Source organism: Nerophis lumbriciformis, linkage group LG25 (assembly GCF_033978685.3).
Source record: "Nerophis lumbriciformis linkage group LG25, RoL_Nlum_v2.1, whole genome shotgun sequence".
In the NCBI taxonomy this organism is placed as follows: Eukaryota; Metazoa; Chordata; class Actinopteri; order Syngnathiformes; family Syngnathidae; genus Nerophis; species Nerophis lumbriciformis.
In genome coordinates, this window is record NC_084572.2 from 8,167,501 (window position 1) to 8,180,000 (window position 12,500).

Below are 12,500 nucleotides of genomic sequence, written 5' to 3' on the forward strand. Positions count from 1 at the left end.
AACAGTTAGCATGTAGGTACATGCGAAAATGTTGACATTAGCATGCTAACAGTTAGCATGTATCAAGTCATAAGACTCAGGTGTTTGGCAGCAAAATTGGCAAAAAATGTTAGCATGCGAAAATGTTGACATTAGCATGCTAGTACCACGGCACGACTCCGAGGTGTATGGCAGCAAAATTGGCTAAAAATGTTAACATGCGAAAATGTTGACATTAGCATGCTAACAGTTAGCATGTAGGTACATGCGAAAATGTTGACATTAGCATGCTAACAGTTAGCGTGTATCAAGTCATACGACTCAGGTGTTTTGCAGCAAAATTGGCAAAAAATTTTAACATCCGAAAATGTTGACATTAGCATGCTAACAGTTAGCATGTAGGTACATGCGAAAATGTTGACATTAGCATGCTAACAGTTAGCATGTATCAAGTCATACGACTCAGGTGTTTGGCAGCAAAATTGGCAAAAAATGTTAGCATGCGAAAATGTTGACATTAGCATGCTAGTACCACGGCACGACTCCGAGGTGTATGGCAGCAAAATTGGCTAAAAATTTTAACATGCGAAAATGTTGACATTAGCATGCTAACAGTTAGCATGTAGGTACATGCGAAAATGTTGACATTAGCATGCTAACAGTTAGCATGTATCAAGTCATACGACTCAGGTGTTTGGCAGCAAAATTGGCAAAAAATGTTAGCATGCGAAAATGTTGACATTAGCATGCTAGTACCACGGCACGACTCCGAGGTGTATGGCAGCAAAATTGGCTAAAAATTTTAACATGAGAAAATGTTGACATTAGCATGCTAACAGTTAGCATGTAGGTACATGCGAAAATGTTGACATTAGCATGCTAACAGTTAGCATGTATCAAGTCATACGACTCAGGTGTTTGGCAGCAAAATTGGCAAAAAATGTTAGCATGCGAAAATGTTGACATTAGCATGCTAGTGCCAAGGCACGACTCCGAGGTGTATGGCAGCAAAATTGGCTAAAAATTTTAACATGCGAAAATGTTGACATTAGCATGCTAGCAGTTAGCATGTAGGTACATGCGAAAATGTTGACATTAGCATGCTAACAGTTAGCATGTATCAAGTCATACGACTCAGGTGTTTGGCAGCAAAATTGGCAAAAAATGTTAGCATGCGAAAATGTTGACATTAGCATGCTAGTACCACGGCACGACTCCGAGGTGTATGGCAGCAAAATTGGCTAAAAATTTTAACATGCGAAAATGTTGACATTAGCATGCTAACAGTTAGCATGTATCAACTAAAGTTGACGTTCAGCCAAACGTAGCCAGAGGTGGTGGTCTCACCTGCGATGCGCCCCAGTGGCATCTGCGGCTCCTCCGGAGGCGACACGGGCATGATGATGTTCCTGTAGAGCGCCTCCTCCTGCTGGTGGTGGTGATGCAAGAGATGATGCGGCTGCTGGGCCGTCGTCATCTGATGGCCGTGCACCTTCCCCTCGCGACCGTTCTCAAGCGCCGCCTGGGGTCCGCCGCGGCTGTGCCTGAAGTCCACAGTGCCGCCACTCCGGCCGGCGCCCGGGAACAGCGGGTTCATGATGGCGCTGGGCATGAGCTGGATGACGCGAGGAGGGCCCGCCTCCTGGCTCCCCGGGCTGCCGGGGCAGGTTGCCTCTCTGGGGGTGGCGCAGCGGCCGTTGGGGGCGGCCGGGGATAGCGCCAGAGGGTAGGCGTCCTCGAGCAGGTGGTGGTTACTGTCCGGCAGCTGCGAGAAGGACTGCAGGTGGTCCTCGGCGCCGGCCCGCGGGTGACTCTGCTCCGGGGGGGACTGCCGCGGCGCCGGGTGGTGCGGCGAGCGGGAGCGGTGTCGCAACTCGATGGTCGGCGGATGCTGCGGGAGTGGCTCTGTCGCACATGGCGCCCGTCGTACCGTCTCTGCGGACACAAGGGAATCAAACCCCTCAGTCAATGGCTGCTGGGAAACATTTGGTACATAACTCAGAGTCATCGTTACATTCATTCATTTGCCTGAGGGGAACTTTGGGTAATGACCGGTTTCTGGGCAGAAACTATTTTCTATTTCTGCTCAGGTGGGCGTGGCCAAACAAACAAAAAAAAATACAGTAGTTGTTGTACATACACTATGTACTTGACTGGCCTGCACAGAGTCCTGACCTGAACCCGATACAACACTTTTGGGATTACAATTATTTGGCCACTTGCATTGAGTGCCATCCCATTCCTAACCCATAGGCTTCAATATGATGTGGGTGCACCTTTTGCAGCTATTACAGCTTCAACTCTTCTGGGAAGGCTGTCCACAAGGTTGCGGAGTGTGTTTATAGCAATCTTCCACCATTCTTCCAAAAGCACATTGGTGAGGTCTGTCGGAGGCAGATATTTACATATATCTGAATTTAAGTTGTACTTCTTTCATTTCTTAGTCATATTTGAACACAGCTCGTGTGTAAACCTTGAGTTCTTTGGAATGTGTTTAGACTAGCATTTTGTTATGTCTACAGAGATGGGACGAGAGAGAGGGTGGTGGGATCGGGAAGACAGACCATTTTTGGGAGGCGCGATAGAAGGTTCTAGGGTTAGACTGGTCTCAATCAAAATGTATATTGGCAAAGCTTTGAGAATATACAACAAAATACCTATTCTGTCTCTGGTGGTTTTTCAACTCAGCTTTAAGTGTCGGAAAGAACTTGGGAGCGAATTGTGACTTGAATTCCCTGGGAGGAAAAACTGGTCCAAAACGCAACAGGTCACACACTGATGTTGGTGTAAAGGGCCTGGCTCTCAGTCTCCGTTCTAATTCATCCCAAAGGTGTTCAGGTCAGGACTCTGTGCAGGCCAGTCAAGTTCATCCACACCAGACTCTGTCATCCATGTCTTTATGGACCTTGCTTTGTGCACTGGTGCTCCAGGATACCAAAACATGTTGGACAATTTCATGCTCCCCAATCTTGTGGGAACAGTTTGGACATGACTGTGCACCAGTGCACACGGCAAGGTCCATAAAGACATGGATGACAAGAGTCTGGTGTGGATGAACTTGACTGGCCTGCACAGAGTCCTGACCTGAACCTGATAGAACACCTTTGGGATGAAAAGTATTTGGCCACCTGCATTGAGTGCCATCCCATTCCTAACCCATAGGGTTCAATATGCAATTTGCAGCTATTACAGCTTCAACTCTTCTGGGAAGGCTGTCCACAAGGTTGCAGAGTGTGTCTATAGCAATTTTCCACGATTCTTCCAAAAGCGCATTGGTGAGGTCACACACTGATGTTGGTGGAGAAGGCCTGGCTCTTAGTCTCCGTTCTAATTCATCCCAAAGGTGTTCAGGTCAGGACTCTGTGCAGGCCAGTCAAGTTCATCCACACCAATGTGTTGCCACGAAGCGTGCACTGCTCCAGGATACCAAAACATGTTGGACCATTCCGTGCTCCCAACCCTTTTGGGAACAGTTTGGAGTGGGCCCCTTCCTCTTCCAACATGATTGTGCACCAGTGCACAAAGCAAGGTCCTTAAAGACATGGATGACAGAGTCTGGTGCGAATGAACTTGACTGGCCTGCACAGAGTCCTGACCTGACCCAGGTAAAACGTAGACTGAGAGCCAGGCCTTCTCCACCAACACCAGTGTGTGACCTCACCAATATGCTTTTGGAAGAATGGTGGAAAATTGCTATAAACACACTTAGGCAACCTTGTGGACAGCCTTCCCAGAAGAGTTGAAGCTGTAATAGCTGCAAAAGGTCATATTGAACCCTATGGGTTAGGAATGGGATGGCACTCAATGCAGTGTTCTATGGGGTTCAGGTCAGGACTCTGCACAGGCCAGTCAAGTTCACTGGAACTAAGGGGCCAAGCCCAACTCCTGAAAAACAACCCCACACCATAATTCCTCCGCTGACCCCTCTCTGTCAGTTTACGTGGCCTACCACTTGGTGGCTGAGTTGCTGTTGTTCCCAAACTCTTCACTTTTCTTATAATAAAGTTGACTTTGGAATATTTAGGAGGGAGGAAATTTCACGACTGGATTTGTTGCACAGGTGGCATTCTATGCATACTTGCCAACCCTCCCGGATTTTCCGGGAGACTCCCGAAATTCAGCGCCTCTCCCGAAAACCTCCCAGGACAAATTTCCTCCCGAAAATCTCCTGAAATTCAGGCGGAGCTGGAGGCCACGCCCCCTCCAGCTCCATGCGGACCTGAGTGACGTGTTGACAGCCTGTTCACTCGTCCGCTTTCCCACAATATAAACAGCTAATGATCGAGGGCGAGTTCTTGGGTTTTCTTATGTGGGTTTATTGTTAAGCAGTTTCATTAACGTCCTCCCAGCGTGGTAACAACACACAACAACAGCAGTCAAGTTTTCGTGTACCGTAAAGCAGTTCGTCTGCCGTAAACAGCAATGTTGTGACACTTTTAAACAGGACAATACTGCCATCTACTGTACATGCATATGTGACCCACCAATAATGTGTCACATTTTTGTGTTGATTTATTTATTTTATTTTGTGGTTTGAATTCGTTTTTGGAGCTGTCATTACACATTTATCAGTATTCACATTGGTCAGTAGGGGGCAGTAGGGCGTTTCTTCCCAATTGAATGCTATCACCTGCAGACCGGAAGTGTCTTGTCATTCTGATGAGCGCGACCAGTCTGTGAACAATTGAAACGTCCTGTGTGCTTTTTCCTCCTGTATAACAGGTTAGTTTTGGTGAATCAACTCACTGAATAATATCCATGTGATCTTTATAAGTTTAAGTACACATTCTGATGGTGGAGCCTAACTCTAAACTGTTTGTGAGTTGTAGTTTGTATTTGTGAATGAATCCAGTGCACAACTGCAGTAATCAATACAAAAAGGCGACGTGAGTACGCAATGTTTATATAGGAACTTCTGGTCCTAATTCAGACTCCCAAATTAGAGCTCCAGTTTTCTTATTGATTTTATAATGTATATTTGTATAGTGTGTGTGTTCTGATCGTGACAGAGAATAGAACAAGGATGGACAATTCAACCCTTAACTCAACAATGAGTAGATGAGTGTTATGTGTGTGTGTATATGTGTAAATAAATGAACACTGAAATTCAAGTATTTCTTTTATTTATTTGTATATATATATATATATATATATATATATATATATATATATATATATATATATATCTACAATTCAAGTATTTCTTATATATATATATATATATATATATATATATATATATATATATCTTAACCACGCCCCCGACCACGCCCCCTACAGCCCACCCCCCACCTCCCGAAATCGGAGGTCTCAAGGTTGGCAAGTATGATTCTATGACAATTCCATGCTGGAAATCACTGAGAGCGGCTCATTCTTTCACACATGTTTGTAGAAATAGTCTCCATGCCTAAGTGCTTGATTTGATACAAGTGATTATGGACACCTGATTCTCAAAAATGAATGTTTACAATGTCTGCTGCCGGGTGTCATCTACTCACAACCACTGGGTGTCACTGTTACGCAACAATATTCCGACATTGACAGCTGCCTCCAAGCAGGAAGTCAGAAGGTGTTTTCCAGACTTTTGACCACAGTTTCCTGGTGGAACAGGTTTCTCGCTTCATGGCAACACTTTGTTGTTGTTAATGTTGTTGTTAATGTTGCCAAATAAAAGCAGCAGCTATTAATAGAGCACCTAATAAAAACACAGCAGGGTTCTATGTGAGACATTTGTTCTTTTTGCTGTCCATATTTACTTTACTCAAGAGACGTGTCATACTTCTTTTGTTGCATTTGACTTTATTAAAAATAATATGTTAATTAAATTAAAAAAAACAACTACATCAACATGAAGTTTGCTTCTTTTATGAATTTATTATGAGTCTACTGAAAATGTGAGGGTCAAAAGTATACATACAGCAACATACTTGATACATTTTGGTGATGTGGAAAAGTTGCAATCCAATCAAATGAGCTTCATGGCATGGCCTCTTAACTTCATGTGAGTGATTATGATTGACGACACCTGTTGACGTCTCTGAGCACATTTAAATAGGACTCATGTGATGCGGTCATTAGACTCGCTTACAAACGCCACAATGGGAAAGTCAAAGGAACTCAGCACAGATCTGAAAAAAAAACGAATAATTGACTTGAACAAGTCAGGGAAGTCACTTGGAGCCATTTCAAAGCAGCTTAAGGTCCCAAGAGCAACTGTGCAGACATAAGTATAAAGTGCATGGCACAGTTTTGTCACTGCCACGATCAGGAGGAAAACACAAGCGATCACCTGCTGCTTAGAGACAATTGGTCAGGATGATCAAGAGTCAACCAAGAAACACCAAAAAGCAGGTCTGCTGGGACACAGGTGTCAGTGTCCACAGTCAAGCCTGTTTTGCATGACCATGGACTGAGAGGCCACCATGCAAGAAGGAAGTCCTTGCTCCAGAAGCCACACCTTAAGGCTCCTCTAAAGTTTGCTGGTGATCACATGGACAAAGATAAGACCTTCTGGAGGAAAGTTCTGTGGTCAGATGAAACAAAAATGGAGCTGTTTGGCCACAATACCCAGCAATATGTTTGGAGGAGAAAAGGTGAGGTCTTTAATCCCAGGAACACCATGCCTACCGTCAAGCATGGTGGTGGTAGTATTATGCTCTGGGCCTGTTTTGCTGCCAATGGAACTGCTGCTTTAAATGGGACAATGAAAAAGGAGGATTAGCTCCAAATTGTTCAGGACAAGCTAAAATCATCAGCCCGGAGGTTGGGTCTTGGGCGCAGTTGGGTGTTCCAACAGGACAATGACCCCAAAGTGGTAAAGGAATGTCTAAATCAGGCTAGAATGAAGGTTTTAGAATGGCCTTCCCAAAGTCCTGACTTAAAGGTGTGGACAATGCTGAAGAAACAAGTCCATGTCAGAAAAGCAACACATTTAGCTGAACTGCAGCAATTTTGTGGTCAAAAAGTAGAAGCTTGTGGATGGCTACCAGAAGCGCCTTATTGCAGGTAAACTTGCCAAGGGACATGTAAGCAAATATTAACATTGCTGTACGTATACTTTTGACCCTCACATTTTCAGTAGAGCCATAATAAATTCATAAAAGAAGCAAACTTCATGAATGTTTTTTGTGACCAACAAGTATGTGCTCCAATCACTACATCACAAAAAAATAAGAGTTGTACATACATATGCAGGTAAAAGCCAGTAAATTAGAATATTTTGAAAAACTTGATTTATTTCAGTAATTGCATTCAAAAGGTGTAACTTGTACATTATATTTATTCATTGCACACAGACTGATGCATTCAAATGTTTATTTCATTTAATTTTGATGATTTGAAGTAGCAACAAATGAAAATCCAAAATTCCGTGTGTCACAAAATTAGAATATTACTTAAGGCTAATACAAAAAAGGGATTTTTAGAAATGTTGGCCAACTGAAAAGTATGAAAATGAAAAATATGAGCATGTACAATACTCAATACTTGGTTGGAGCTCCTTTTGCCTCAATTACTGCGTTAATGCGGCGTGGCATGGAGTCGATGAGTTTCTGGCACTGCTCAGGTGTTATGAGAGCCCAGGTTGCTCTGATAGTGGCCTTCAACTCTTCTGCGTTTTTGGGTCTGGCATTCTGCATCTTGCTTTTCACAATACCCCACAGATTTTCTATGGGGCTAAGGTCAGGGGAGTTGGCGGGCCAATTTAGAACAGAAATACCATCATGGTCCGTACATATATACATAATACCACCGTGGGGCGGCATAGCTCGGTTGGTAGAGCGGCCGCGCCAGCAACTTGAGGGTTCCAGGTTCGATTCCCGCTTCCGCCATCCTAGTCACTGCCGTTGTGTCCTTGGGCAAGACACTTTACCAGTGGTCACCCACGCTGCTTTAAGTGTAACTTAGATATTGGGTTTCACTATGTGAAGCGCTTTGAGTCACTGGAGAAAAGTGCTATATAAATATAATTCACTTCACCATGGAGGTTTTTGGATTTTTTTTTTCTTTTTAAACGAGTGACTCCTATCCCCTCCTTTGTCAGCTGACTTTTTATTCACCAAACAATGCATAGAAGAATAAAAACGTGTTCTTGTCTTGCATAGGATTGTGAACCATTGCAGTTCCCCTTTAAGTTCATTTAAAACTTTGTCAAATAAATGCATCTTCCTGTATGACAATCTGACATTTACATTGCATTTATTTTCATATTTTGGCCTCTTTTTTTCTAGTTAATTCCAATTATGCAAGCCAGTATGAACCTGAGATTAAACATAGTTCATTCAAATTCAAATGATGATTATTTTTAGCATCTTTCATGCACAAAATTTCATTTTTATTCCCTCCCCGGGTGGAAAATAGTTTGACAGAAAACACGAGCTGACCTTCGAGCTTCAGGTGCTGCGCGGTGCTCTCGGGCAGCAGGTGGAAGGGGTTTCCGGGGAAATAGCCGGAAGGGTAGAAGACGTGGGGCTTCCTCTGCTTCAGGATGTGCTGCAGCAGCTCGTACAAAACGTCGCCTGCACCAGGAAAAGAAACAAACAAAAAAAAAAAAACAGGGTCACACGTTGAAAACGGGAAATCGATATTACTGTGTTGGACTTCCATACCTGCCAACTACTCCGGTTTTCCCGTAATTAGTACGGTTTTCATCAACCTATTCCGGGTTACGGTTGCAGTGATAAAAAATACGGTTTTTCATTAATTAAAAAAAATAATTTTTTTTTAAGTTTTATTCACGAAATCGCGTAACAACAATGACAATCGACACTGCTTCCCGTAACTTCCTATCGAGCCATTCCGAATGCCATGCGCGAGGCTATTTATAGCACCGCTGCCAAGCACGAGGCACCTGTTGCCCATTGTTTCCAAACGAGCGAACGATCATGGAATCAGCCGGAGAAAAATCGCAAACGAGTCTTAAACCGAAAAGAAAACTGCAGTCATTCCGTGAAGAATATTCAAAAGCCTATCCGGGAATAATTATCCGTTCCAAAAAGGGTGAAAACTACGCGAATTGCACCTTGTGCAGACAAGATTTTTCGATCGGACACGGAGGAATTAGCGATGTAAAAGACCACGTTGGGACAAAAAAACACAAGTCTAATGCCGTTGCTAGCGATACAAGTGGAAAACTTTCAATGTAAATTTGGATTTTAGCCACAAAAAGGTAATGACACCAATGTTATCTATTGGAATTGTTTAGTACTGTTATACTGTTAAAAGTGTTTATACTATTTATGCTTTCAAGTCCAAGTTGAAGAAATCTTGTTAAATGTTGACAGCATAACTACCAAAATACAGAAGTATGTCCTTAATATTTTTGCAGTGCTATTTCTGTTGAAAAGTTCAAATGATTACATTAGAGATGTGATGTGCCACTTTTCAAGTGTCTGATGGCTTAAATTAATTTTCATTAATTTTTCATATTTTGAATTCTTTTGAAAGGCTTACAAAAAAACTACATTTGAATTGTAATTCCATGCTATTGACAGGACTATTAATTTTAATGAAGTTAGCTTACCATGTTTACAGTATGATAATTGTGATAGAAATGTGAATTTTAGGCACAGAATATTTTTTACAATTGAACAAGGCAGTAGATTATACAAGCTTGGACAGAAAGTTAATAATGACACCAATTTTTTTTTAATGGAATTATTTAGTACTGTTTTACCATTTGTTTACTGTAAAAAGTGTTTATACTGTTTATACTTTCAATTAACAAATTGAAGTCTTGTGAAAGGTTGACAGGATAACTGGCATTAACTGTCAAAATAATTTCAAACTATTGAAGTTAGCTTACAGAATAAACATGTCAATCAACCCATATGATTTTTGCTGTAATATTTTTGTTTTGAAAAGTCACTGTGACTGATAGAAAAGTGATGGTTTTAGCAACATTTTAACCTGTCTGAATGCTAATAATCATTTTGCGTCGGGGGGCGAAGCCTGAACCCCCCACCAGGACTTTGTCCTGGACCTACCTGGGGCCTGTGGCCCCTGGACCCTGGCTACTAGGTTTTTCTGATTTCAAAAGTTGGCAGGTATGGACTTCTCTTTCATTTTCAGAAAGTGTAGTTCTTGAGTAACAATGGCGATACTCCCTTTTATAACCCCACTTGGGTTGCACGGTGCTAGTATAGTATGAATCAAACGCGGTACTACGCTCTGTTTGAAAAGCATCGGCTCCCGGGCATGGCATTGCAGGTTTTACAAGCAGAGGAGCATGTTCGGCAGCGCGCGCACACAGAGTACTTACAAGCAGACGCAGCGTGTAGACAGAAAACGGACGCATTTTGGTGTAAAAAGTAAAGATAAAGGTGAAGTTATAACACTGAAACACCCTCAGGAAGAGGCGCTTTAAGACATGACTAGCTATCAATCAATCAATCAATGTTTATTTATATAGCCCTAAATCACAAGTGTCTCAAAGGGCTGCCCAAGCCACAACGACATCGTCGGTACAGAGCCCACATAAGGGCAAGGAAAAACTCACCCCAGTGGGACGTCGATGTGAATGACTATGAGAAACCTTGGAGAGGACCGCATATGTGGCTAGCTAGCGGCTAACGTCCATCCACAGTGTTTTAGTTACTTCTAAATCACTAATCCTGGCCTCCAAGACAACAAATAACCTACTCAGTGGCCTAGTGGTTAGAGTGTCCGTCCTGAGATCGGTAGGTTGGGAGTTCAAATCCCGGCCGAGTCATACCAAAGACTATAAAAATGGGACCCATTACCTCCCTGCTTGGCACTCAGCATCAAGGGTTGGAATTGGGGGTTAAATCACCAAAATGATTCCCGGGCGCAGCCACCGCTGCTGCCCACTGCTCCCCTCACCTCCCAGGGGGTGATCAAGGGTGATGGGTCAAATGCAGAGAATAATTTCGCCACACCTAGTGTGTGTGTGACAATCATTGGTACTTTAACTTTAACTTTAAAGTAAGTTTCTTACAAGTGTCGTTATCACGACAACAACAAAAAACATATCCGGCCAGAGACAGGAGCAGACCCAACAAAGCAACCAAGAGAGCCGACTGGAGGACGAGGAATAGCTAAACATGCTTCACTACACACCGAAGGAGGATACAATAGCTCACCGGCGTCACAATGTAAACAAACGCCATGGGTGGATCTACACCTGACATCCACTGTAATGATACCAAGTGCAGGAGCGTATCTAGTCGATACTACTATTGATATTTTTTATCGTCACACAATCTTCTTTTTTTTAAATTCATATTATGTTTATAAAGTCAGTAAATACGTCCCTGGACACATGAGGACTTTGAATATGACCAATGTACAAACCCCGTTTCTATATGAGTTGGGAAAATTGTGTTAGATGTAAATATAAACGGAATACAATGATTTGCAAATCATTTTCAACCCATATTCAGTTGAATATGCTACAAAGACAACATATTTGATGTTCAAACTCATAAACATTTTTTTTTTTTTTTGCAAACAATCATTAACTTTAGAATTTGATGCCAGCAACACGTGACAAAGAAGTTGGGAAAGGTGGTAATAAATACTGATAAAGTTGAGGAATGCTCATCAAACACTTATTTGGAACATCCCACAGGTGTGCAGGCTAATTGGGAACAGGTGGGTGCCATGATTGGGTATACAAGTAGATTCCATGAAATGCTCAGTCATTCACAAACAAGGATGGGGCGAGGGTCACCACTTTGTCAACAAATGCCTGAGCAAATTGTTGAACAGTTTAAGAAAAACCTTTCTCAAGCAGCTATTGCAAGGAATTTAGGGATTTCACCATCTACGGTCTGTAATATCATCAAAGGGTTCAGAGAATCTGGAGAAATCACTGCACATAAGCAGCTAAGCCTGTGACCTTCCATCCCTCAGGCTGTACTGCATCAACAAGTGACATCAGTGTGTAAAGGATATCACCACATGGGCTCAGGAACACTTCAGAAACCCACTGTCAGTAACTACAGTTGGTCGCTACATCTGTAAGTGCAAGTTAAAACTCTCCTATGCAAGGTGAAAACCGTTTATCAACAACACCCAGAAACGCCGTCGGCTTCGCTGGGCCTGAGCTCATCTAAGATGGACTGATACAAAGTGGGAAAGTGTTCTGTGGTCTGACGAGTCCACATTTCAAATTGTTTTTGGAAACTGTGGACGTCGTGTCCTCGGGACCAAAGAGGAAAAGAACCATCCAGACTGTTATCGACGCAAAGTGTGAAAAGGCAGCATGTGTGATGGTATGGGGGTGTATTAGTGCCCAAGACATGGGTAACTTACACATCTGTGAAGGCGCCATTAATGCTGAAAGGTACATACAGCTTTTGGAGCAACATATGTTGCCATCCAAGCAACGTTACCATGGACGCCCCTGCTTATTTCAGCAAGACAATGCCAAGCCACGTGTTACATCAACGTGGCTTCATAGTAAAAGAGTGCGTGTACTAGACTGGCCTGCCTGTAGTCCAGACCTGTCTCCCATTGACATTATGAAGCCTAAAATAGCACAACGGACTGTTGAACAACTT

At 42.9% G+C, this 12,500-nt stretch overlaps 1 protein-coding gene across 2 annotated transcripts in view; it reads right to left on the reverse strand.

Annotated features, from left to right (window-relative positions):
- Positions 1 to 12,500, reverse strand: part of etv6 (ETS variant transcription factor 6) — an 87,187-nt gene that overhangs the window by 4,081 nt on the left and 70,606 nt on the right. For both annotated transcript variants that reach the window (XM_061983631.2, XM_061983630.2), the window contains exons 4-5: positions 8,361 to 8,495; positions 1,327 to 1,914 (exon numbers count right to left, since the gene is read on the reverse strand). In XM_061983631.2, coding sequence (XP_061839615.1) covers positions 1,327 to 1,914; positions 8,361 to 8,495 — 723 coding nt within the window. The remainder of the gene's footprint in view (positions 1 to 1,326; positions 1,915 to 8,360; positions 8,496 to 12,500) is intronic.